Source organism: Hypanus sabinus, chromosome 11 (assembly GCF_030144855.1).
Source record: "Hypanus sabinus isolate sHypSab1 chromosome 11, sHypSab1.hap1, whole genome shotgun sequence".
Classification (NCBI taxonomy): domain Eukaryota; kingdom Metazoa; phylum Chordata; class Chondrichthyes; order Myliobatiformes; family Dasyatidae; genus Hypanus; species Hypanus sabinus.
This window is the reverse complement of record NC_082716.1, coordinates 81419748-81447297: the sequence shown is the minus strand read 5'-3', so window position 1 is coordinate 81447297 and position 27550 is coordinate 81419748. Positions and strand designations below refer to the sequence as shown.

At 39.3% G+C, this 27550-nt stretch overlaps 1 protein-coding gene and 1 long non-coding RNA gene across 3 annotated transcripts in view; one reads left to right on the top strand and one right to left on the bottom strand.

Moving 5' to 3' along the window:
• Positions 1-27550, bottom strand: part of LOC132402167 (uncharacterized protein C1orf21-like) — a 199529-nt gene that overhangs the window by 24427 nt on the left and 147552 nt on the right. For both annotated transcript variants that reach the window (XM_059984845.1, XM_059984846.1), the window contains exon 5: positions 12133-12209. In XM_059984845.1, coding sequence (XP_059840828.1) covers positions 12133-12209 — 77 coding nt within the window. The remainder of the gene's footprint in view (positions 1-12132; positions 12210-27550) is intronic.
• On the top strand, positions 353-14248 carry LOC132402168 (uncharacterized). The gene is made up of 3 exons (XR_009514821.1): positions 353-691; positions 5882-5947; positions 14200-14248. It is a non-coding gene; the product is annotated as an uncharacterized LOC132402168 (long non-coding RNA).

The following is a 27550-nucleotide window of genomic DNA, read 5'->3' as shown; positions in this document are numbered from 1 at the left end:
TAAGCAGGCTAATTGGTAGCAGGTGAGGTATCATGACTGGGTATAAAAGTAGCGTCCATCAAAGGCTCAGTCTTTGCAAGGATGGGTCGTGGCTCACTCCTTTGTGCCAAAATTCGTGAGAGAATTGTTAGTCAGTTCAAAAGGAACATTTCCCAATGCAAGATTGCCGGGAATTTAGGTCTTTCAACATCTACAGTACATAATATTGTGAAAAGATTCAGAGAATTCAGAGACATCTCAGTGCGTAAAGGGCAAGGTCGGAAACCACTGTTGAATGCGTGTGATCTTCGAGCCCTCAGGCGGCACTACCTGCGAAACCGTCATGCTACTGTGACCATTATAGCCACCTGGGCTCGGGAGTACTTTGGAAAGCCATTGTCACTTAACACAGTCTGTCGCTGCATCCAGAAATGCAACTTGAAACTGTATTACGCAAGGAGGAAGCCATACATCAACTCTATGCAGAAACGCCGGTGAGTTCTCTGGGCCCGAGCTCATCTCAGATGGACAGAAAGACTGTGGAACCGTGTGCTGTGGTCAGATGAGTCCACATTTCAGCTAGTTTTCTGGAAAAACAGGCATCCAGTTCTCCGTGCCAAAGATGAAAATGACCATCCTGATTGTTATCAGCGAAAGGTGCAAAAGCCAGCATCTGTGATGGTATGGGGGTGCATCAGTGCCCACGGCATGGGTGAGTTGTATGTATGTGAAGGTACCATTGACTCTGAGGCATATATTAGGATTTTAGAGAAACATATGTTGCCATCAAGGCAACGTCTATTCCCGGGATGTCCATGCATATTTGAGCAGGACAATGCCAGACCACATTCTTTTCGGGCTACAATAGCGTTGCTTTGTAGACACAGAGTGCGTGTGCTTGACTGGCCTGCTGACAGTCCAGATCTATCTCCTATTGAAAATGTATGGTGCATCATGAAGAGGAGAATCAGACAACGGAGACCACGGACTGTTGAGCAGCTGAAGTCTTATATCAAGCAAGAATGAACAAAATTTCCAATTGCAAATCTACTACAATTAGTATCCTCAGTTCCAAAATGATTAAAAAGTGTTATTAAAAGGAAAGGTGATGTAACACAATGGTAAACATGCCTCTGTCCCAACTTTTGTTGAGTGTGTTGCAGCCATCAAATTCTAAATTTGTGTATATTTACAAAATACAATTAAGTTGGTCAGTAAAACTATTGAAAATCTTTTCTTTGTACTTTTGTCAGTTAAGTAAGGGTTCATGTGAATTAACATATCACAGATTTTTGTTTTTATTGCATTTTGGAAAATATCCCAACTTTTCTGGAAATGGGGTTTGTACTAACGCATCACAAAATTTCCCCAGTAGTGAACAGAATGGGCTTTGGCAGGGATTGGGCCATGCTCTGCAAATGAAGCAGTTTACTATTTCTTTACATTTTATTCGGGGATATTGAAACGTTAAGTTTTATTGAAAAAGATCGTGTGTTATTCCTTTTTAAAAAAAATACACGAGGCAGTTCTTTAATAGATTTATTTGATGCATTGAATAATGACTTGAGCTGTATTGACAATATGAATGGAAAATCCTATAAAAAGTCGTGGATTCAGCCCACTCCATCACAGATGAAGTGCTCCCAAATTTGAGCACACCTACGTGAAATGCCGTCGCAGGAAAGCAGCTTCCATTTATCAGGGACCTCTGCCACCCAGGACACACCCCACCAGTTTCAGATAGTTACTATCCGTCAACCATCAAGCTCTTGAATTAAAGGGGATAACTTCACTGGTCCCATCATTGAATTGTTCCTATATCCACAGGATTCATTTTCAAAGACTCTTCATCTCATGCTCTTAATATTTTTTGCTTGTTTAGTAGTATTTCTTCTTTTTGTATTTGCACAGTTAGTTGTCTTCTGCACTCTGGGTGAACGCCCTAGTTGGACGGTCTTTCATTGATTCTGATATAGATATTATTCTATACATTTATTGAGTATGCCCACAAGAAAATGAACTTTGAACGGTAACACTGCCATGTACCACAATAGAAAATGCTGGGAACACTCAGGTCAGGCAGGATCTGTGAAAGGAGAAAGGTTTATCTCTGAAACCTTTTGACATGGCCACGAAATACTGATATCTGATTTTACAGATGCTCTCTGACACACTGAGTGTCTCCAGCATTGCCTATTTTAGATCTGCAGTACCTTCAGTTTCGTGTTTTTGCATTTGCTGCCATCCAGCACCCTTCCCTCAACTTCCCTCACCCTTACACCTTCCTTCATCTCTACAGAACAATTCCACCCATCTAATTTGGAGCTGGCATCTAGCAGCACTATCTATGTCAACTCAACTAAGAATCAATGGGTCAAAAGACCTAATCCTGCTTGTATGTTTTATAGGCTTCATGGACTACTAACTGAGCACTGCTGTGCTGTCAGCTTGACTGACCAGTTTCCAGACGGCTGTTTCATGCCCTTGGACTAGCCTGAATTTCCAGTTCACAATGTAATCAATGAGACCCAAACCAGTCTGTCTCCACAATGGGACAATGCAGTGTGGCAGCAACTTGTACTGACAGCTGATTGATACCTTGTTTTGATCTCCTCCCTTGAGACTGGAAAACAAATTGTTCCTGGAAAGCAGTGAGTGAAGCTCCACAGATTCTTTGCTCTTAAATGAGGGCCCAAATTTAGGATAATTGTGGAGAAAGTCAAGGGATGAATTTAGTTTATATATCCTCCATTTTGGTGTGGTGCTGGTTTCAAACTGGAATTGGATACATACTTGAAATGGGGATAAATGTCAAAACTATGGGAGTCTCAGACCAAATGATGTGTTGTGATTTCATGATTTTCATTGCTTGTGGAATCAAGGAAAAAAAACTTTTTATGCATTCTAATTTGGTATGAAAATAATGTGCAGGTCAGACAGCATCAGCGGAGGCAGAAACAAAATTAACACTTTGGTTCAATTAATTTTCTTGGGTACTTAGAAAAACAAGAAACCCAATGCTTTTAAGTTGTAGAATAGGAGGAAGTGATCTGTCTGTCTGGAGCAGAGATAAAAGTGGTGGGAAGAAAAGGCCTGTGTGAAAAGTTGTATAAAATACTGGGTAGATCACACCCACTGTAAACTGTGCAATTATGATTGCCACACCAGGAAGAATTGCAATTAAAAGCTAAGAGGGTACAGAGAAGATTCACAAGAATGCTGTTTGGATGAGAGGGCTTGAGTGATAAGTGGAGACAGGGTAGGCTGGGATGGTTTTTCCTGGAGCAAAGGAAATTGAGGGTCGACCTTAGAGGGTTATAAAATCAAGGGGGGCACTGTTAGGTTAGAGAGACAATGGTACAACAGTCTAAACAAAGTGAGAGAAGAGATATGGAAATAGGATCTGATGGACAATTTTTTCCAGAAAGGCAGTGATGGATAAATGGAATGAATTGTTGGAAGTGGTAGAGGTGGGTGCAGTTACAAGGTTTAAAATGTATTTGTACAGATACATGGGTAAGGAGTGTAACACCCTGGGAAAGGTTTCACTGCTAACGTAATGGTCTTTCAGCAGAAGCAGTGTTTGGGTTATGGTTAGAGATTACGGGTGCTTTGGAATGTCAGCTGTCCAGTGGAGTGTGTTTTTCGTGTTGTGTGCCTGACACCTGTGTGGGAGATGAAGGGAGAAGATGCTGGAGAGAAGAGGTTGTAGGACTCGAGCTGGAGTGGGGCCATGATTTGGCGAAGCCTGGGGAGATTGAAGAAGATCGGCGAAGGGGAAACCGTGAGCTCCAAGTTGTGGCATATTAGACTGTTTCATTAAAATGGGCCCTTTTCTTTTTTTTTGCTCTTTCTTTACTAACCCTTTAGTTAATTAACTATAAAGATAAATTGTGCAATTGTATGCGGTGTATTGTCCATTATTTCGTGGTACTGATTTGTAACAGGATAACGAACCACGCAGCATCCACATAAATAGGGGGTTTTGATGGGCTTGTACTTCAATCTCTTTGGCGGAGCTGGAGATCGTCTTCCCTAGACTTACGCAGCCGACAGAATTGGAGTGTTTCTGGAGGATTTAAAGCAATGTGAGCTAAATGCAGGCAACTGGAACTAGCTTAGGCAGGCTTATTAGCTGGTATGGACAAGTTGGGTCAAAAAGCCCATTCTGTGATGTATAACTCTATAAAGAGGCATTTACCCTAACCAATGTAGTGCAGGACCAGACAGAGCTTAATAAAACCTTGTAGTGGCAGGAAATTATACAAGTGGCATGATAAGGTCAGAACGCCAACAGTTAAAAGCTCCTGAGGAAATATAAAGAAGAAACTTCAAAAAATATTCTCCACTCACAGCACTTGAACCTCTCTGAACCCTCCCTTTTAATCAAGTACTCTTATTTTCTGGATACAGTGACCTTAAATTCAGTCTTCTTGCATCAATCAGCAGGAAGCTGTACATGCATTGTGGAGAGAGTATCTACAGTAAATTTGATATAGACAGATACATCACCAAGCCAAGGAAGATGCAACTACTCTAACTTGTGGGGCAGATACAGACTTTAATTTCATTCCACAAGTTAATTCCTGCAGATACTTAAAATAACTTACAAGGTATCGTAAAAAAGATTAATTAAATATTAACATTAACGACTAGTTATGTGACTTCAAAAAACTTTTGAGTTGTGCAAGGAGAACATCCAAACTCTCATCGTTATGGAATAAACTATTCCCATCCCAAACCTGGAAAGACTACTGTACATTTTTCTGACTCTCAAAGTTCCTTCCATTTCCTACCAGATGGATGAAAACAAGGACTAGAAAACTCAAACCTCAAAATAAGACCATATGACACATGAACAGATTTAAGCCACCTGGCCCATTGAGTCCACTACACCGTTCCATCATGCTTGATTTGTTATCCCTCTCAGTCCCATTCTCCTGCATTCGCCCCGTAACCTTTTGCATCCTGACTATTCAAGAACCTATCAACCTCCACTTTAAATATATTCAGTTACTTGGCCTCTACAGCTGGTGTGGCAATGAATCCCACAGATTCACCACTCCCTGGCTAAAGAAGTTCCTCCTCATCTCTGTTCTAAATGGATGTCCCTCTACCCTGAGGCTGTGTCTTCTGGCCCTAGACTCCCCTACTATAGGAAACATCCTTTTTATATCCAATCTATCTAGGCCTTTCAATGAGATCCTCTCTCATTCTTCTAAACTCAGGCAAGTACAGGCCCAGAGCCATCAAGTGCTTCTCATATGTTAACCCTTTCATTCCCTGGAACATTCTTGTGAAACTCCTCTGGACATTCTCCAACAACAGCACACCCTTTCTTAGATAAATGGTCCAAAACTGCTCACAATACTCCAAGTGTGGTCTGAACAATACCTCATAAAGCCTCAGCATCACATCCGGGCTCTTAAGTTCTGGTCCTCCCAAAATGAATGCTAACAATACATTTGCCTTCCTCACCACTGACTCAACATGCAGGTTAACGTTTAGGAAATCCTGCACAAGAACTGCCAAGACCCTTTTCACCTCCAAATTTTGAAACTTTTCCCCATTTAGAAATTGTTTACACCTTTACTCCTTCTACCAAAGTGCATGACCATACACTTTCCTACACTACATTCTATCTGCCACTTTTTTGCCCATTCTCCCAAACTGTCTAAGACAGGGATGGTCAACCTATGGTGCAATGGATGATTAGAAGTGGCGCAATGAACAGAGGGAAATTGAGTTCTTATTTACAGCAGGTCCGTCAGAAAAGCCGTTATGCATTGTTTGTGAAAACACCTCCTCACATAATAGAAGACATGATCTTAACAGACACTATAAAACACAGCAGACTGAAATAGAAGGAAAACTGAAGCTAGTGCTTGTGTCTGAGTTACAGAAAGAATATGTGATGAAGAAAAAGGAAGAAATCAAAAGAAGACAAAATGTTAAAAGCCTCATTAAGGTAAGTAATGTTTATCTCGTTTTGATATTAAATCAATATACCATATAAAATGCTAAATATGTTTATATTAACATATTTTTACAAGAATTGAATGGGGGTACAAGAGTTGTATGGTGCACCTGAACTTGTGTGTGAAAAAATTGACACATGGAATGTAAAAGGTTGGCCACCCTGGTCTAAGTCCTTCTGCAGTCTCCTTGCTTCCTCAACATTACCTGCTCCTCCACCTACCTTTGTGTTGTCTGCAAACTTGGTAGCAAAGCCATCAATTTCATCATTGAAATTGTTCACATGTAATGTGAAAAGAAGCAATCCCAATACCAAAATCTGCAGAACACACAGCCTACTAGAGATTAGCTCACTTTATTCCCACTCTTTGCCTCCTGTCAATCTTATATCCATGCTCATTCTTTCCTGTAATACCATGGGTTCTTACATTGTTAAGCAGCCTCATGCGCAGCACCTTCTCAAAGGTCTTCTGAGAAACCAAGTAAACAACTCCATTGACTCTTTGTCTATGTTGCCTCAAAGAATTCCAACAGGTTTCCTCTTAAGGAAACCATGCTGACTTTGGCCTACTTTATCATGTGCCCCCAAGTACCCCCAAACCTCATGCTTAATAATGGACTTCAACATCTTCCCAAGCACTGAAGTCAGTCTAACTGGCCTATAATTTCCTTTCTTTTGCCTCATTCCCTTCTTAAAGAGTGAAGTGACATTTGCAAGTTTCCAGTCCTCCAGAACCTTTTCAGAATCTAGTGATTCTTGAATAATCATTACTAATGTCTCCACAATCGCTTCAGCTGCAGCTTTTAGAACTCTGGTGTGTAGTCCACCTGGTCCAGATGACTCGTCCACTTTCAGACCTTTCAGCCTCCAAAGCCTCATCTCCCTAGTAATAGGAACTGCACTCATTTCTGCCCAACACCCTTGAACTTAGTACAGACTGCTCCTGTCTTCCACAGTGAGGACTGACACAAAATACTTAAGTTTGCCTGGCATTTCTTTGTCTTCCATTAATAACTTTCCAGCAGTCCATTATCAAACCTCACGTCTCTTTTACTCTTTATATATCTGAAAAAAGTCTGGGACTTAAGGAAGAGTAAACTGTACCAAGTTGTTAAACAAGTACATTTAGGTAATTTGATTGCATTATCCAAGTTCTCTCTCTGGTCTGCTAACCACTCTCCACCCATCCTTTCCGGAACCTTGTAACTGCAGGAGCTGTAATACTTATTCCTAAACCACCTTCCTCACCATCATTCAGAAAATAAAAAAGCCTCTATCAGCGAGGCAAGGATTTACTTGCACCTCTCCAACCTTGGCTATTGCATTCGGCCACCTCTACACTGGAGAGACCAAGCCTGGACTACGCAGTTGGTTTGTGAGGCACTCTACACTTTATGCAATGGCCATCCCCAGTTTAAGGTGACAAGCCATTTCAACAACCCCTCTGCTCTTCCTGACAACCCTGTCCTTTTCCACTGCCCTGCCTAGGCCCAATGCAAAGAGGAACAACAATTCATTCTGCCTGGGTAGTCTACAATCTAATGATATGAAAATTGGATTCTCCAGTATCAGGTAATCCTTCCCTTCTGATCTTCCACAAACACACTCTTTCTGATGTAACTCCAGTCCTCCCATTCATGTCCCCATTTCCAAACACCCATTCCAGTCCCACAACACCCATTTTTGGCACATTCCCCCTCCGGTTCCATCTGCCCTTCACCTCTCCCATAATCGTTCCCAGTGTTACTTTTCTCATGTATCAGATACCACATGTGGAGCCTTTGTGTCCCTCCTTGTCACCAACTGGCCTCTGATTCCACCTTCGCCTTTTCAATCTTGGTCCATCCATCACCTAATGACACTCATTGCATCACTCCCCTTCTCTTCTTTATACTGGCAATCTTCCAACTCCACTCCCAGTTTGAATGCAGGGTCTCAACTCTAGATGTTGGCAATTCCTCCCAACACTTCGCTCCCCCCTCCCAAAACACAAAGTTTGTTTGACCCATTGAGTTGCTCCACCAGATGGGTTCAAAAGTACACATCTCTGATTTCCCCCAGTCCTGCTATAACTATAAATCCTTCACACTTCCTCCATTTCTGAGGAAGGGTAACTGATGTGAAATGTTAGCTAGTTTCCAATTCTGAAGGTGTTGTTTGAGTTCTTGAAGTAAGTAATTTTATCTCATAAAAGGCCATGTGGGTTCAATGAATATGTGGCTCCTTCCTGTGCAGCAGACTGAATCCAGAAGAACTGAGATCCCAGCTATCGAACCCAATCCAACTGAACTGAAATAAGAAAAACCCTGTTCCTTTATTTCAAAGAAACACAAAGGCACAATCAAGGCAATTTCTAGTGTTAGAAGAAGATTTGGTGGAAAGCAATTTATGGATGCTAGCATTCATTAAAAAAGAATTACCTCCGCACCGAGAAAAAGCACTTTGTAGGATATAAGGCATAAAGAAAATCAGATACATTCTGTTCCTACACAAAGCCATTTCACACACATAAAGTTTTCTCTTCTCCTACTGCTAATCTAGACTGAACTATTCATCAGATGCAGCACTATGCAAAAATCCAGCACAAGAGTCAGTCTTCTCAGTAAGTGCTACAAGTGAGTTACTGGATATTAGAATCTGAACTAATTCTTCACAACAAAAATCCAAATAAAGGCCAGAAGTAACACTCTGCAAACCCTTCCACAGCTAAATTTGGCCAAATTATAGAAGCAAATCCATGATCCTATACTAATTATTTCTTAAAATCTAAAAAGCTGTTTGTTCAGTTTCTTTTAAATTAGTACTTACCTATGCTCCTAAGTGCCAGAAATGTGAAATAAAACTGCCAAAAAGGTTGGAGAGAGATGAACTGAATAAAAGGATACATCTTCAAATGGGCAAGGTTTGGGTTGCCCTAATGAACCTGGTAGTTAATGACAATAATGATTAAGGAACCATCTTGCCACAACCATTCTATCTCCAGCTCGAGAAGGGTTGGGTGCAGAGGAATGCAGGAATCCAATCATGTTCATTTCAACAGTATTGAGTTCACTAATTCCAAAAAGAAAACTTCTTCACTGAACATGTTTTTTTTTCTAGGCCTTTTGATTAAAATACCAAAAAGCAAATCTTCCACAGCAGACTTGAAATTTTGGGGGAAACTAGTTTTAGTTATTAAATGGTGAAAATATCAATTCAATTTCTATATTCAACAAAAAGAAAATTCTTCTTAAACTGTCCATTGATTTTCAACGATGACTGAGGCTTGGGCAAGATTGTATGGAAGACCTGCAGTTGCCCATGCTGCAAGTCTCCCTTCGCCACGCCACTGATATTGTCCAAGGGAAGGGCATTAGGATCCATACAACTTGGCACCGGTGTTGTTGCAGAGCAATGTGTGGTTAAGTGCCTTGCTCAAGGATGCAACATGCTGCCTCAGCCAAGGCTCAAACTAGCGACCTTCAGATCACTAGACTGACGCCTTATCCACTTGACCACGCACCAAAAAGAAAACACAACTTCGATTAAAGGATTGCCCCCTTATTCAGATAATATGATCAAGGCAAATTGTGATTCAGCACTCTAGTGAAGCATTGTAACTCCATTTTCACAAGAGGCAAGACTCAATGGTCTGTCCCATTTCACAATGGAATTCTGTACTTCAATGAGGTAGAGCCAAAATCAAGGGCACAGGAACTGCAAAGTTTCAAAGGCAATTAGGCACAGATAATAATTGTCTGTCTTACTGATGATACCCATATCCCGAGAAGGGTCTTCTTAAGATGATGAAAACCATCTTCCACATTGGCTCTAAAGCCAGTCTTAGGTTAACAATTTTACAATGTTAAAGGTCCAGTGCCTGTTACTTCCACACCTCTAGGTGGCACAGATGCATTACATCACTTTATTAATGTACAGAATATTAAAGAAACAACCCAGCAATCTAAAAAGTTACGATAGTTTCCCTGATAACAAGCAAGGTAGACTTGAGTTACCAGAAGAAAACCTTGAAAGGAGATGCAAAACATCAAAAATGATTCATGCTGGATCCAGTTGAAACAGAAAAGCTTCAAGGGGTAGTTATGAAGATACGAATTAGAATGTAACTCCAATTTCAAGGTTAATGGCCTGGACAAGGGAAGGGAAATAACGTCAACAAGTAGCGTCAAGGCAGCATACAGGATTCATATTTTGGCCCATTGCAGTGAATTTGGGAAAAAGGAAAACAAATGCATCAAGGTTGCAGAGAGAAACATTTTAAAAGAAAATCAGCTGGGCAGGGCAAGTCTAAAGCATGTTTTGATACAGATCAGGAATAATGCAATGATTAGGGCAAAACCAAAATGTTTCGCTGAAATAAAATGCAATCCATTAACAGAGAAAAACCACCAGGCTTGCCAAATTTTCTAAATGTAATGTTCTGTGCAGTATCTCAAAATTGATAGGGAAACCCCCATTATACAGTCACTCAAACTGCATTACAACTTAACACCATTCAGGACAATAATGAGAATTCTTCTTCTTTGTAAAAGAGCATTTCCTTTACATTCAACTATGAGACCAGACTATGTAACAGTTTCTTCCCCCAAGCAATCAGACTCCTCAATACCCAGAGCCTGGACTGACACCATACTGCCCTATTGTCTTGTTTATTATTCAATTCGGCATTCAACACAATCATCCCTCAGAAACTGACTGGAAAGCTGAGCCTACTGGGCCTGAACACCTCCCTCTGCAACTGGATCCTAGACTTCCTGACTGGGAGACCTCAGTCAGTCCGGATCAGGAGCAGCATCTCCAACACCATCACACTGAGCACGGGGGCTCCCCAGGGTTGCGTGCTCAGTCCACTGCTGTTCACTCTGCTGACCCACGACTGTGCTGCAACACACAGCTCGAACCACATCATCAAGTTCGCTGATGACACGACCGTGGTGGGTCTCATCAGCAAGAACAACAAGTCAGCTTACAGAGAGGGGGTGCAGCGGCTAATGCTGGTGCAGAGCCAACATCCTGTCTCTTAATGTGAACAAAAAAGAGACGGTTGTTGACTTCAGGAGGGCACGGAACGACCACTCCCCGCTGAACATCGACAGCTCCTCGGTAGAGATCGTAAAGAGCACCAAATTTCTTGGTGTTCATCTGATGGAGAATTTCACCTGGTCCCTCAACACCAGCTCCATAGCAAAGAAAGCCCAGCAGCGTCTCTACTTTCTGCGAAGGCTGAGGAAAGTCCATCTCCCACCCCCCATCCTCATCACATTCTACAGGGGTTGTATTGAGAGCATCCTGAGCAGCTGCATCACTGCCTGGTTCAGAAATTGCATCATCTCGGATTGCAAAACCCTGCAGCGGATAGTGAGGTCAGCTGAGAAGATCATCGGGGTCTCTCTTCCTGCCATCACAGACATTTACACTACACGCTGTATCCGCAAAGGAAACAGTATTATGAAGGACGCCATGTACCCTTCATACAATCTCTTCTCCCTCCTGCTGTCTGGGAAAAGGCTCCGAAGCAGTCTATGTAACAGTTTCTTCCCCCAAGCTATCAGACTCCTCAATACCCGAAGCCTGGACTGACACCTTGCTCTACTGTCTTGTTTATTATTTATTGTAATGCCTACACTGTTTTTGTGCACTTTATGCAGTACAGTGTAGGTCTGTAGTCTTGTGTAGCTTTCTCTGTGTCATTTTTTTATATTAAGTAATTCAGACTAGTTTTTTTGTACTGTGTTATGTAATACCATGGTCCTGAAAAACGTTGTCTCATTTTTACCATGCACTGTACCAGCAGTTATGGTCGAAATGACAATAAAAGTTACTTGACTTGAACTGAGGAAATTCAAGGCTTGTTTTTTTTTTAATGTGAATTTGTGTGCAATTATTTTCAATCATTCTTGATAGGCTGTCAAAATTGAGGTCATACGCTTGATGCTCCTGGAATACAGTTATTAAATGAAAGACAAAATTACTGTGTGTTGAAGTAGCAGCTAAATAAAAAGAAACACATTGAATTAAATGACATGAATTAAGAAGAGGTTTATTCCTTTATAAAATAATTAACTTTCAATTTCAGAATTATGCAACAGCACTAAGATACAATTGTCTTAGCATTAAATATTCTGTGAACTTTGAAACAACAAAGCCCATAAAATACAATAAAATATGCTACTTACTTTGCTCTAGGTGCATGTGTTAGAACTGGTGCCTCTTTGCCAAGTTTAGCTTTTGTGTTTGACAACGCGCTTCTGTCCTGAAACACAAAATTCACACAATTAAAATCTCAGCATTCAACATTTTAAAAACTATATCATCTTCGTTTTGTATGCTGCCATAGTGACACCATTCTGCTTCCTTCATCCAGGCCGCTAATCTTCACATTGGAGTTGCAATCTAATTCTTAGCTCCACAACTACCCCTTGCGGTATTTCTAATTCTGATTCCATCCAGGTCAGGTAATTTTGAGATGTTTTTCACCTCCTTTCAAGGTTTTCCTTTGGTGACACGGCACAATATACTTGTTCTTGGCATCAGGGAAACTGTCATAACTATTTAGATTACTGGCTTGTTTCCTTCTCATTCTGTATGTTAATACAGTGGTGCAAAACACTGCACCATCTTCACAGTTTAAAACGTTCACTCAATCCTAAAAATATGATCAGCATAACAACTATCCAAGATGAATCAGTACGATCACAAAGCTAGTTGAGGGTCACCTGATTGCATGCAAGTCAGTTAGTATGATTGGGATTGGCTGAAGTGTAAGCAAGGGCATTTGTTTGAGATGATGTTTGATTAAACATGTTTAAAAATAAAAATAGGCAGAAACCTTGTTGCACTTGCTCTAAAGCCAGAAATTAGATCTATTAGAGCCAAGTACACACGTGAAACTGGCCAAAGAAAAAAAATTTAAGTTTGATAAACTAAAACCAAAATAGAGTTCTTATATCCATCCATAGGGCACCCTTCCACACCCTAACGACATTCCATAGTGCTTTACAACCATATACAGTGAAGTCTGTACAGAAGAAAATACTATGTAAACAACAATCCCATAAGCAGCTTACAATGGTTACAAAGCCAGGAAAATAAGAGCTCCCCTGTGTTTTTGGCAAACTATGTCATAAGCTCTTTTTTTCCCAGTCGAAAGGGCTATCAGGGCTTCTGTTTACTCCTTAACCAAGAGATGTTTTGGTTTCCTCCCACATCACAGTGCCAGGACTCTCAGTATGGTTTAGGTAGGTTAGCTAGTCACAGTGTACAGCCTCTGGCATTGGTGAGTGATTGAAATTGTGGGGAGATGAAGAATAGAGATGGGTAAGAATATATAAAGGGAAAAATTAGTGGGGGTATGAAATTGCTCTATAAACTACAATAGAGTCAATGAGCAAAATGGCCTCCTGTGTCACAAGGAAATACGGCAAACTGGACAGTGGAGTATTCCCTCGGTACGGATACTGGAATTGGAAGCCTTAATTAATTCTCTCAAGTAAGACTTGAACCCACAATCTTCTGAGTCTGAGACAACAGTTACACCCATGCAGATAATGTCAAATAAGGATAAATTTCCCTTCTCTAATTTGCCAGTGACATCACTGCTCTTAGAAAATCAGATGGTGATGAGGCTACCTCAAGAAGACAGCACCCACTTTTAAGGATGCTCACCATCTGGGGCGTGCACTCCTCTCAGTACTTCCATCAGAAAGGAGGTACAGAAACCAGAAGACACACAGTCAACATTCTAGGAACAGCTTTTTCGCCTCTGCAATCCTATTGCCTAATGGTCCATGAATTTGCTATCCCCTTTGGCAGTATTAATTTTTTTTGAGACTTAATGGTAATTTGTTACACCCACACTACACTGCTGTCACAATACAAATTTCACAATATGTGTCAGTGACATTAAACCTGATTCTGATTCTCTCAGTCCATGCAAATTTTGAGCAATTATGCTGCCAGTTCTTCTGCTGTGCTGAGAACAGATAACTGAGAAAAGACTGGGACTAAATCTATAATCTTCTGCCACAACAATTAATTCCAGTGCTAGTGAAGGCTGTGATACCCTATGACTTATGTCATGAGGGCTGCTATTAAATAAAAGCATTCTTTACCTCTCCCCGTACAAAAAAAGGCAAAGGATTTCACAGCAATGTTGAATGCATTTCTCAGCAATTACAGGATTTAAATCAAGAAGCATTTACTTAGTGTAATTATGTTGATTACCTCTTGCTCCTTATAATCAGATGAATGCACAGATGAAGAACAGATGCTAGCACCACCAGTATACTAACCACACAGTGCCAGAACCAGAAGTGACATACAGGGGAGGAGGGGAAGATCACCTTTTCAAGTTGGGGACACCCAAGAAATATTGCAAGAGAAGCACTCCGGAATTATATATATTAGAATATATCAGTGTGTATATTTGTGTGTGTGTAACACACACACACAAACAATAAATAAATAAATATAAAATTAAATAAGTTGCACAAAAGAAAGGGGGGGGGGGCAGGAGAGGAATACTGAAGTCACGTTCATGGGTTCATTGTCCATTCAGAAATCTGATGGCCGAGGAGAAGTTTTTCCTGAAATGTTCTTCAGGCTCTTGCACCTTTTCCTTGATGGTGGCAATGAGAAGAGGGTATGTCCTGGGTGAGGGGTGTCCTTAATGGTGGATACCACTTTTCTGAGGCATCTCCTTTTGAAGGTGAGCTCAATGCTGGGGAGGCTAGTGCTGATGATGGCTGATTTGACAACTTTTGCAGCTTTTTCCAATCCTGTGCAGTGGCCCCTCCATACCAGATGGCGAGACAACCAGTTAGAATGCTCTCTGCTGTACATCTGCAGAAATTTGCAAGGGTCTTTGGTGGCACACCAATTCTCTTCAAACTCCTATTGGAACATAGACGCTGTCATGCTTCTTTGTAATTGCTTCAATATGCTGGGACCAAGACAGATCTTCGGAGATATTGTCACCCAGGAATTTGAAACTGCTCACTTTATCCTCTTCTGTTCCTTCGATGAGGACTGTTGTGTGCCCTTTCAACTTCCCTTTGCTGAAGTCCACAATCAGTTCCATTGTCCATTGTGACATCACTCATCCAGCTGGTCTATCTCGCTCCTGTATGTCACCCATCTGAAATTCTGCCAATGATAGTTGCGTCTGCAGCAAATTTATGCATCTTGTTTGAGCTGTGCCTAGCTACACAATTATCTGTGTAGAGAGAGTACAGCAGTGGGCTAAGTCATTAATAATTATTTCTCTCCAAATTTCTTCAAACCATTATTGATAGATATGACTGAACCGAGTTTGGACTCTCTCCCCTTATACACTTAACCAGCAGTTTTCCTCTATTTTAATTGATTAAAGATATTGATGATTAGCTTTATTTATCACAAAAATATCAAAACATCAGAGAAATGTATTATTTTGCATCAAAAATCAACACAGTTTATTGTTTTGGAGGAAGGCCACAAATGCTGGCATGCTCCCAGTACCAACATAATGTGCTCACAACTCAGTAGCCTTACGTTTTTGGAATTTGGGAAAAAAACCACAGCACCCAGAGAAAGTCCACACGACCATCAGGAAAACATACAAACTCCTTTACAGACAGTGGTGGAAATTGAGCCCTGATGGATCATTGCTGGTGCTGTAAAGCAACTGCACTAACTGCTACGTTAACCTGCAGGACAGGAGCAGAAAATGATTGTCAAAAAGACAATCAATAAGCTAACTCGAAAAATTCTGCAGATAGTGGAAATCAATTATCTTTGTTAATTATGATTTGCAGAAACCTAGGGCTGATCATTATAAAATGCAGCAAGCTTAGAAGCATATACTCTGGCTGCCTAGAACTTTAAACAGTGATTTTAATATTACATTCAGAAACAAAGCCAGCAGAGGTCCAAGGAAAAGAGGCGCTGGTTAACCACTGCAAAAGGTAGCAGATGTGTCTAGGAGTGAAGACTGTTTAAGGGGACAAGGAGCACAAAGGAATGTGAAAAAGTAATTAAGTTAATGGGAACCCACCAACATAGGAAGGCTCCTCATTCAATCATACAGCTGCAGACAGTGGCGATTCTAAACCTGTTTTGTCCCCCAAGTATGCCCAGTGAAATGCACACATCTGATCAGCAAGCACTAATTTCATCTATAAAGTTACAAAGGAACAAATATGATTCACTTACAAATGTGGCCTGTCCAATTTTTCAAGTGGCAGAACTTGATCCTGGATGGTCGAACTGATCTTCATATGTATGTATAAGGCCAATAAATAAAATGTACTACAATCCTGAATCTCTAAACCCAAGTCTTGAATGAGAAACTACAGCATCTTGGACAGGACAGTAAGAGGCACTAGAGATGTTTCCTGTCCAAACCCTCAGGTTAAAATACCCCACAGTACTTTTTCCAAAGTACAGCATGGGAGTTATTGCTGCAGTGACCTTGCCAATACAGTATGTCTCTCAAGGAGCATCATGATATTTTTTCACCTGACCATCCAACGTACTGTAAGCAAATCGACTATCATTTTCCTATAGAAATATTGCACCAGGTGTGGAGCACTTCAGGATATTAAGTGACGAAAGGCATGGTATAAAAGCATGTCTGTCCATTACCATTCTTTGTGCTGATAACAATGGAGTTTTAAAGCACTAAATGCACACCATTTATTGATAACAAGATCTTAATTGGTTTCTTGAACAAAATGAGCCCAACCAGTATCCCAGGCTGCTGTGGAGATACTGGAAAATGATCACAAATAGTCACTAGGCTTTGTGCTACCATTGATATATAATGGGTTGTAGCTGCCAAGAATTGACATGAGTGGAGTAGTGCCTCATGCTGACACAAGTCCAAACATAATCCCAAGTAATTAACAGGCAAGTCAAAACCATCAATGAGTGGATTTGGCAAAAGGTTTATGCACTATATTTAACACAGGAAAGCTGAGGTTATGGGCAATGATTCACTCTTCATTCTTATGTACACTAGAGGAGGAAAACACCATGCTGAATGTTTGAAATAAGAACACATGCAAGTCTGAATGGGTTGACAGCAGCTGCTTTGGTCACAAGCACATTACTAAAAACCAGGGCACTTTCTGGAAAATGGGTATGTGCATAAGAAGTTGATTCAATAATAAACAGATTTATATATTTGCTGTTGTGTTTACTGTGGATATCTCTACCTGAGGAAGTAAGTTCAATTAATTCTACTGTGGAGTAACAGATATTTAGCTAGCATGCTTTTCACAGCATTAATAAAGATACCAGACTGGTAAATATATAACTGTAACAAATAAGAAAAACTTATTCAAGTAAGCAACATAGAAGAGTCAGCAACTAGCTTGTTGTTGTCAAAATGAAAAAAGCTGAAACACACAGCAAGTCAGGCAGCATTTTGTGTACAGAGGTAATGTCTCAAAACTGTAATCCTTTATCATTGCCTACTACATGAAAAGTCACCGTCTTAAAAGGTTAACATGGTACTTCTCTCTCCACAGACCCACTGAATACATCTTGAAATCCAAAATTCGTGTTTTGATCTTAATTTACTATCAGAGTATTTGGTTTTATCAGATGTAATATCATAGTAGTGATTTAGACATAAAATAACTACGAAAAGCATCAAGGAGACTGAAAACAGATCCAAAACTCAGCATTTATACTGCAGATAATTCCAGACTCTATTTACTCAAGTGTTTGGCAGTTAAATCCATGTGGAAGAGATTGTTATGATTTACAGTTGAAATAAATTGCTTGTTGTTCTTATTGAACTGTGACATTACAGGCTAAAAATACATCAAGAAGTGCACACAAGGGATACTAAAGTCCAAGTTCATGGATGATACTACAGTGGCTGGTCTCATCAACAACAATGATGACTCGGTACACAGAGAGGAGGCAGACAGGCTTGTCAAATGAGAACAACCACCTGAGTCTCAACATGGATAAGTCAAGAGATGATTGCAGACTTAAAAAAGGCACAGGTTCATCACTCTCCGTTGCACACCAAGGGTCCTGGAATGAACAGAGTGAAGAGCACAAAATTCTTTTGTGTTCACATAATGGATGACATAACCTTGACCCACACCTCCTCATTAGGCAAGATTGCCCAACAGCATCCACACTTTCTGATGAGACTGAGGCACGCAAGGCTCCCCGGCCCCATTCTTTTCTTTAAATCTTTTTATTAATTTTAAACAAACATAAATGAAACATGAATACAGAGAGTTTGAGAGTACATAATTAATAGGTTAAGTATACATTCAAATAGATGATAATCCATATATAACCTCCCAAACTCATAGTAATTACGAAAAAAGGAGTAAATAAGAAAAAAAAATCCCCCCCAAAAAAGAAAAACCTAACCAACATGGGCCATTGCATTATGTCAAATATACACAGCAGCGTCAATAACTCTGCACCTCCATCCAAATAATTAAGGATAATAGAAGCAGGGTTTAGGAAAAGTCAGTTTAACTCATATGAAAATGTTGAATAAATGGTCTCCAAGTTTCTTCAAATTTAACTGAAGGATCAAAGACCACTTCTAATTTTTTCCAAGCTCAAACAAGAGATAGCTTGAGAAAACCACTGAAATATAATTGGAGGATTAATTTCTTTCCAGTTCAATAGGATAGATCTTCTAGCCATTAATGTAACAAATGCAATCATCCGCCGAGCTGAGGGGGATAAACAACTATTATCCACCATTGGTAAACCGAAAATTGCAGTAATAGGATGCAGTTGCAATTTGATATTCAGAACTGTTGAAATAATACCAAAAATATCTTAACAATAATTTTGCAAACAAGGGCAAGTCTAAAACATGTGGGTCAATGAAGCAACTTCAGAATGACATCTGTCACAGGTTGGATTAACATGAGAATAAAATCGAGCAAGTTTGTCCTTGGACATGTGAGCCCTATGTACAACCTTAAATTGTATTAGGGCATGTTTAGCACAAACAGAAGAAGAATTGACTAATTGTAAAATTTTCTCCCATTGCTCAGTGGGTATAAAACAATGAAGTTCTTTTTTCCATTCCTCCTTAATTTTTTCTGATACTTCTGGCTGTATTTTCATGATCATATTATAAACGGTGGCTACTAAACCCTTCTGGCAAGGATTTAGAGCTAAAAAAATTTCCATAATGTCCATTGGACATAACTTCGGAAAAGACTAACATATTAATCAAGAAATTTCTAACTTGCAAGTATCTAAAACAGTGAGTTTTAGGTAAATTATATTTATTAGATAGCTGTTCAAAGGACATTAAAACTATTATCTAAAAATAGATCACGAGAACATGTTATACCTTTTGTTTTCCATAATACAAAAGCATGATCCATAAAAGAGGCCTGAAAAAAAAAGGTTAGATATGGGAAGGCTTGATAAGATAAACTTATTCAAGCCAAAAAATTTACGAAATTGAAACCATATTCGCCATGTATGTTTAACTATAGGATTAGTTATTTGTTTATTCAATTTAGATAAAGAAAAAGGAAGTGAAAATCTTAAAATTTAAAACAATGAAAAGTCTTGTACAGATTTACATTCCAAATTTACCCATTGTGGACAAGATGCTATAATCGATCCTTTTGTCCAAAATATTAAATATCAAATATTAACTGCCCAATAGAAAAATCTCAGGTTTGTCAAAGCCAAACCACCCTCCTTCTTAGGCCTCTGTAAATATTTTTTGCTTAGTCTAGGATTTTTATTCTGCCACACATACGAGGATATTTTAGAGTCAATAATATCAAAAAAAGATTTAGGAATAAAAATTGGTAATGCTTGGAATAAATATAAAACTTTGAGTAACACTATCATCTTAATAGCATTAATTCGACCAACCAATGACAAAGATAATGGGGACCACCTGGTAACAAGTTGCTTAATTTGGTCAATTAAAAATAAAAAATTAACTTTAAATAAGTTAACTTTAAACTAACTTATGTTTCTTGGTAGTTTTAATACCCAAATAAGTAAAATGATCTGTGACAACTTTAAATGGTAAGTGTTTATAAATTAGAACTTGCATATTTAATGGAAATAATTCACTCTTATTAAAATTCAGTTTGTAACCTGAAAAGCTACTAAACTGAACAAGCAAGGACGAAATAGCAGGAACAGATCTCTCAGGGTCAGATATGTATAGTAACAAATCATCAGCAGATAATGATAACTTATAAGTCCCTTCCCCACGGGTAATACCCAAAATATTAGGTGATTCACGAATGGCAATAGCTAAAGGTTCGAAAACAAAGGTTTATAATATATTATTTTAATCCATGATATAAATTTCAAACTAAAATTAAAATGCTGCAACGTACGTATTTAATAAATATGGCCATTCAACTCTAACAAATGCTTTTTCAGCATCTAAGGAAATGACACATTCTGGTATTTTGGATGAAGGAGTATAAATAATATTAATTAATTTTCTGATTTTGAAAGATGAATAACGATTTTTAATAAATCCAGTCTGATCTTCAGAGATAATTCAAGGTAATATATTTTCTAATCTAGTGGCCAAAATTTTACTAAAAATCTTAAAGAGTCTGTATTCAGCAAGGATATAGGCCGATAGGATGCACATTCAGTGGGGTCTTTATCTTTTTTAAGAATTAAAGAAATAGAGGCATCATAAAAAGATTGTGGCAATTTACCTACAGTTAACACATCTTTAAAAATTTTACAAAGCCAAGGAGAGAGTATAGAGGAAAAGGATTTTAAAAATTCTGCAGTAAAATCATCTACACCAGGGGCTTTACCTGAATTCACTGAAGAAATAGCCTCTTTTATTTCCGTTTCCGTAATAGGTGCGTCTAGAAGTACACTATCTTCTGTTGTTAATTTTGGGATATTCAATTTTCTTAAAAATTCATCCATTATAGAAGAATCCTCAACAAATTCTGATTGATATAAAGAATTATAAAAATCTTGAAAGGCTTTATTTATCTCTTTATGATCAATCGTCAAAGTGCCATCTCGTTTACGAATCTTAGTAATTTGTCGTTTAACCGAAGCAGTTTTCAATTGATGAGCCAATAATTTGCCAGATTTATCTCCATGTACATAAAATTGGGTTCTAGATTTAATTAACTGATTTTCAATCGAAGAGGATAATAACAAACTATGCTCCATTTGAAGTTCATCTCTTTCTTTATAAAGTTCTTTGCTGGGGGTCACTGAATAAATCTTATCAATTGCTTTAATTTTATCAACCAATGTTAATATTTCAGAATTAGTTCGTTTCCTAACTCGAGCAGAGTATTAAATAATCTGTCCACGAATAAATGCTTTAAAAGTGCCCCATAATGTTCTACTAGAGATCTCTTCTGTAGAATTTGTTGAAAACAAATCAATTTGTTGTATAATAAAATTAATAAAGTCTCCGAGTCCTGCAATAAAATAGAGTTGAACCTCCAAGATTTAGCATTAGAAGATGAATCCATTGTCTTAACAGATCAATCAATAACATCTGTAAGTAAACAATGATCAATAAAGAAGTAGTCAATTCTTGAATAATTATGATAAACATGAGAAAAGTATGAACATTCTTTATCATTGGGGTGTAAAAAACACCAAATTTCGGAAATTCCAGAATCAACCATAAAGGAATTAATAAGAGAGGCTGATTTATTCGGAAGAGCTTGGGTGGGCTTAGATCTATTAATCGAAGGGTTTAAGCAACAGTTAAAATCCTTACCCATTATCAGCATGTACTGATTCAAATTAGGAAAGGATGTAAATAGACACTTAAAAAATTTAGTGACAATCAGTGTTTGGAGCATAAACATTAACTAAAACAACTTTTTGATTAAAAAGTAAACCAGTAATAAGCAAAAATCTACCTTGTGGGTCCGAAATTGTTTTATAGTGTATAAAAGAGGTTGAAGAATCTATAAAAATGGAAACGCCTCTTACTTTGGCTTGGGAATTCGAGTGATACTGTTGGCATTTCCAAAAGCTAAAAAAACATTGACTATCCACCTTCCTCACATGAGTCTCCTGTACAAAGATAATATTAGCATTCATTCTGAGGAATACTTTGAATACTTTTTTCCGTTTGATCGGATGATTTAAACCATTAGTATTCCAAGAAACAAAATTAATAATCTTATCCATATTGCCAATATTTATTACAATTAACACATATATGTAGGTTAAAAAAAAGATGAACTCATGGATCCGTAAGAGGGAAGTAAGTTCAAGGAGGAACCGGAAGTTATGACACTGCAACAATTTTTGTAGTTTCGAGTCAGCCCATGAAGTAAAACTAAGCGTGAAGCAAGCAAACAGAAAAGTCCCCCTTCCTCCACCCTCAAAACCCCAGGAAAAAAGCCAAAAAGAGGCAAGCAGGCAATCGAATACTAATTTTACCCCCATGTCTCAAGATGGCAACTCAAACAAAAAAGTAAAAAACAGATACAAACCACCCATATTTTAAGAAAGGGTTAATATAACAAAGATTAAACTATAAAATTAGTGTTATATATATATAAAAGGATTAAAAGAAAAAGAAAAAAACAGAACGTTAAAACCCATAAATGGATAATATTGTATTAGTATTTTAAAAGGAAGTCCTTAAACTTATTCAGACACATCCAAACGGATGTGATGCATCCAAGCACTAAGGTCTTTTGGGGAAAAGAAACGACATCTTAGAAAAGTTTTTTATTAAAATAAAACCTTAATATTTAAGCGTCAAAAATATTTAAAAAGTGTATATGAACTTAAAAGAAAAATCTAATTAGTTACTTTCAAAACTAACAGAATAATAATATAAAAAGAACTCAGGATATACAAAAAACCTTTACCGTGTGTAAGAAATACACTGTTAGCCATCACGTAAGAATCATCAAATTATAAAAGATCTAAATCTATAGACTAATTATTAGCATGATGAAAAAAAATTAATACAAATAGTAAAATTACAATACATTTGTCAACTCATAGTAAAAAAAAGTACTATTCTTCAAGGAATCTTTGAGCATCTGTTGGAGATTTGAACAGCCGATAAGTCCCATCTTTGAGAGTAACTCTCAATTGTGCTGGAAATAACAGCGCTTGCTTGTAGCCTTTCTGATGAATTTCCGACATAACCGATTTAAAAGCCATTCTTGCCCTTAAAACTTCGGGACTATAGTCTTCCAGAATACGAAATTAGAAATTTTGAAAGCTGATCATACCCTTTTTCCGGGCAGCCCAAATCAAACGTTCTTTGGTATGAGGATAATGAATCTGGAGAATCACTGGTCGTGGTTTCGTACCTGGAGCCGGGTGAAAATGAGAAATGCGATGTGCACGGCCGATTATTGGAGGGATATCCAGTACTTCTGAGCTGAAGATGTCCATTAAAAATTTAGAGAAAAATACAGTCAGATCACGATTCTCAATGTTTTCCAGAAGCCCAATATCTGGAGATTTTGTCTTCCGAGACTGGTTTTCAAGATCAGTGATTTTAGATTTATAATGACCCAGCAATGGAGAAGTCGAAGCTTGCTGTTGTTGCAAAGTTTCAATTTTGCAATCTCTCTGGCAAGCGGCATCTTCAAGAACTAAAATTCTTGCTTCTTGTTGTTGTTGTGAATCCAGTGTAAGTGATTGAAGTTTTGCATCGACTGTCTTTAAAATTTCATCGAGCGTAGAAAGTTTTGAGGTTAATTTATTCTCCAGTTTTTCAAGTCTCTTGTCCATAAGTTTCGCCATTGCTTCCAAAGTTAACGGGTCTTTTGTCTGTTTCGATTCCTTAGGTTCTCGTGGTTTAGACATTCTAACGAGTTGGAAATGATTCAAACAGTTGAAAAAGATTTCATTAGTATGAACCCCTTTAGAATAGGTATAAACAGGTCAATTAGGGGGTGCTTGTAGGTAGAAAAAAGTAAAAAGGATTGGAGCAAAGCCTAAAACAGTCTCACTCCATAAGCGCCATCTTGAGACCTCCACGGCCCCATTCTAAAAAACTTTCCACAGGAACACCATTGAGTGACCTGTCTGGCTGTATCATTGTGTGGTATGGAAGCTTCAAGGCATCAGACCACAAGACCCCATACAGGATAGTAAAATCTGCCAAGAGGATCATCAGGATCTCTGTCTTGCACCCCCCCCCCCCCCCCCCACGATTTGTGACATTTACTGGGAGCATCATATACTAAAGGCCTGAAACATTGAATGAAAATCTTTACCACCCATCCCACAATCTCTTTGACCTGCTACTGTCAGGAAGGAGGTACAAGAGCAATAGAACTAGGACTGCCAGACTGGGTAACAGCTTCTTTTTCCATGGTGTGAGATGACTGAACATCCTGCCACCAGAGGTCTTCTCATCAAGATAGTAAGCTGTGTATTTTACTCTTCACCTGTGATGCACACTACAGGCACCTTTAATTATATTTTACTAATTTATTTGAACAATGCTTGTTTAATGTGTTATGTTTTATGGGTGCACCCTGGTCCAGAGGAATGCTGTTTCGTTTGGTTGTGCACATGTACAGTCAGATGACAATAAACTTGAACTTGAAGTACCACAACAGGAAGGAAAATAAACAGTGTTCTTGAAGAGCTCTGCCCGAAAGAGCAACACGGCTAGAACGAGTTGCCTCAGCTCCAGTGACATGATCTTTGCAGAACTTGGACATTCCCCCCCCCCCCCCCCACCTTGTGATGGCATAGGTTTCCATAAGTTCCCTGGTTTCCTCAAGCATCGTGATGAAGAGTGGCTGTAACTTGATACTTGAAAAAAACACAGTAGGTTAAGCAGTTAGCATGATCTTATTATAGCTTGGGGCACTGGAGTTCAGAGCTGAATTCTGCTATCCTCTGTGTGTTCCCCCCTTGTGCATGTGGGTTCTTCCAGGTGCTCCAGTTTCTTCTCCCATTCCAAAGATGTACTTGGTTAGTACCTAATGAGAGTATCCTCGGTATCCACAGATGCACTGGGTCGTCTGCACCAGTCTCTGTAGGGAAGTACAGTTCCCATACCAGACAGTGATGCAGCCAGTCAGGATGCTCTCAACTGTGCCCCTGTGGAATGTCCCTAGGATTTGGGGACTCAGGCTGAACTTCTTCAACCATCTGAGGTGAAAGAGGCGCTGCTGTACTTTTTTCACCACATAGCCGGTATGTACAGACCAAGTGAGGTCCTCGGTGATGTGTATACCAAGGAACTTAAAGCTGTTTAACCTCTCAACCACAGATACACTGATGTCAATAGGAGCTAGCCTGTCTCCATTCCTCCTGTAGTCCACAACCAGCTCCTTTGTTTTTTGCGACATTGAGGGAGAGGTTGTTTTCTTGACACCACTGTGTCAGGGTGATGATTTCTTCTCTATAGGTTGCCTCATTATTATTTGAAATAAGGCCAATAAATGTAGTATCATCTGTGAATTTAATTAGCAGATTGGAGCTGTGGGTGGTGGGTATACAGAGAGTAAAGGAGGGAGCTCCTGTGTTGAGGGTCAGAGGGGCACAGGTGAGGGAGCTCACTCTTACCACCTGCTGACAAGAAGTTGGGAATCCAGCTGCGCAAGGCCAGGTGAAGGCTGAGGTCTCTGAGCTTCTAGTCGAGCATGGAGGGAATTATGGTGTTGAATATTGAACTGTAGTACAAGAACACCATTTTCACATAAGCATCCCTCTTCTCCAAATGTGTAAGGATGGTGTGTAGAACTGTGGCTATTGTATCAACTCTTGATCATACTTGCAGGTTCCTGTTGTGGGTAGTGTACACACAATATATATTCTTTTAAAAATCACAAACTTTTCATCTATTAATTAGGTATCAGCACATTAGTGTTCCTAGGTTGCTTCCTCGATACCATATACAGTCGGCCCTCCTTAACTGCGGATTCCGCATGCGTGGACTCAACCAACCGTGGATCGGGAAAACCCGAAAGTTCTCTCCAGCACTCATTGTTTGAGCATGTACAGACTATTTTTTCTTGTCATTATTCCCTGAACAATACAGTAAAACAACTATTTACATAGCATTTACATTGTATTAGGTACTATAAGTAACCTAGAGATGACTTAAAAGTACAGGCAGTCCCTGGGTTATGAATGAGTTCCATTCCTGAGTCCGCCTTTAAGTCGGATTTGAAGTCGGAACAGGCACATCTGGTATTATTTAGGGTCAGTCAAACGTTTTTCTTAGTATATAGTACATATTTTACCTTTCTATGCATATAAAACACTTAAGATACATACATATTTCAATAATTAAACCACTTCGTTGCTTAGTAATAATTATAGCTTTCATCGGGGCAGGGCCTTTCAAATGCTCTATTAAAATTGTCCCGAACGTTGACCAACTGTAGCCTAACGCTTTTCCAATGACCGATGGCGTTTCACCTCTTTCCGATCGCTTTATTACTTCTACCTTATTTTCAATCGCGATCGTGATTATTTTTGTGAATAGAAACACTGCGGATTCAGAACTACACCGGGTCCTAATGTCCACCGCACTGAGACATGTTAAATAAAGTCTTGGGGTTCCACTGGGTCCTAAATACCACCGAACTGATTGAGGTTAAATAAGGGACTTCAGCACTCGCATGTTTTGGTATCTGCGGGGGGGTCTCGGAACCAATCCCCCGCGGATAAGGAGGGCTGACTGTACTTACTTGGAAGCAAAGATAAGAATGGCACCTTTTAACCAATGTTCAGCAAACAGATGTGCAGTACTGATGGCGCAGAACTGCAGGAAGGTTAATTGCTCTCACCACTAGCTACAGCAGCTGTCATTAAAGTGCATGTCTTTCAACAAATGCAGCTCCATTCACCAACACCTGTCACTATAGGGCACAACCGAGTCCAAATCCACACCAGTTCATGAACTGGTCGAGAATATCCTGAGCACCACACACACAATGCTGGAGGAACTAAGCACGTCAAGGAGGATCTTTGGAAAAGAGTGAAATGTCGATGGTTTGGGTTAAGACTCTTCATCAGGATGGGAAAAAATGGCAAGTCAGAGTAGGAAGTGGGGGAGGGGAGGAAGTAGTACAAGGCACCAGGTGATAGGTGAAACCAGGAGAGGGGGAGGGATGAAGTAAAGAGCTGAGAAGCAGATTGATGCAAGAGCTAAAGGGCTGGAGATGGGGGAATCTGACAGGAGAGGGTGGAAGACCACGGAAGAAAGGAAAGGAGGAGGAGCACCAGAGGGAGGTGCTGGGCAGGTAAGGAGATAAGGTGAGAGGGGGAAAATGGGATTGTCTGTTCTTAACAGCCTGAACACTGAGTAAACAGCTGATTAATAACAGTGCAGATGGTATTAACAGTTTTAGTCAACTTTACAAGCTTATTCCAACCTATGTCAACATGCTAGTATTCACCAATATGCACAGCAAAGGTAACACCTCACCTGACAGCAATGTGGAACTTCCAGGCCTGTGCTGTCTTCCATTGGGAGTTGGATTTATCAAGACCCCATTATATTTATATTCACTGGTTAAATCAAATTAACAATCTTCAATTTAAAATGAGTTGACTCTACCAGAAATACTCATGGTAAAGTGGTGCCTGGAATATTTGACCTTGTGATAATACTCTAGCAGGAATCACCTGCACTTCTTTTCA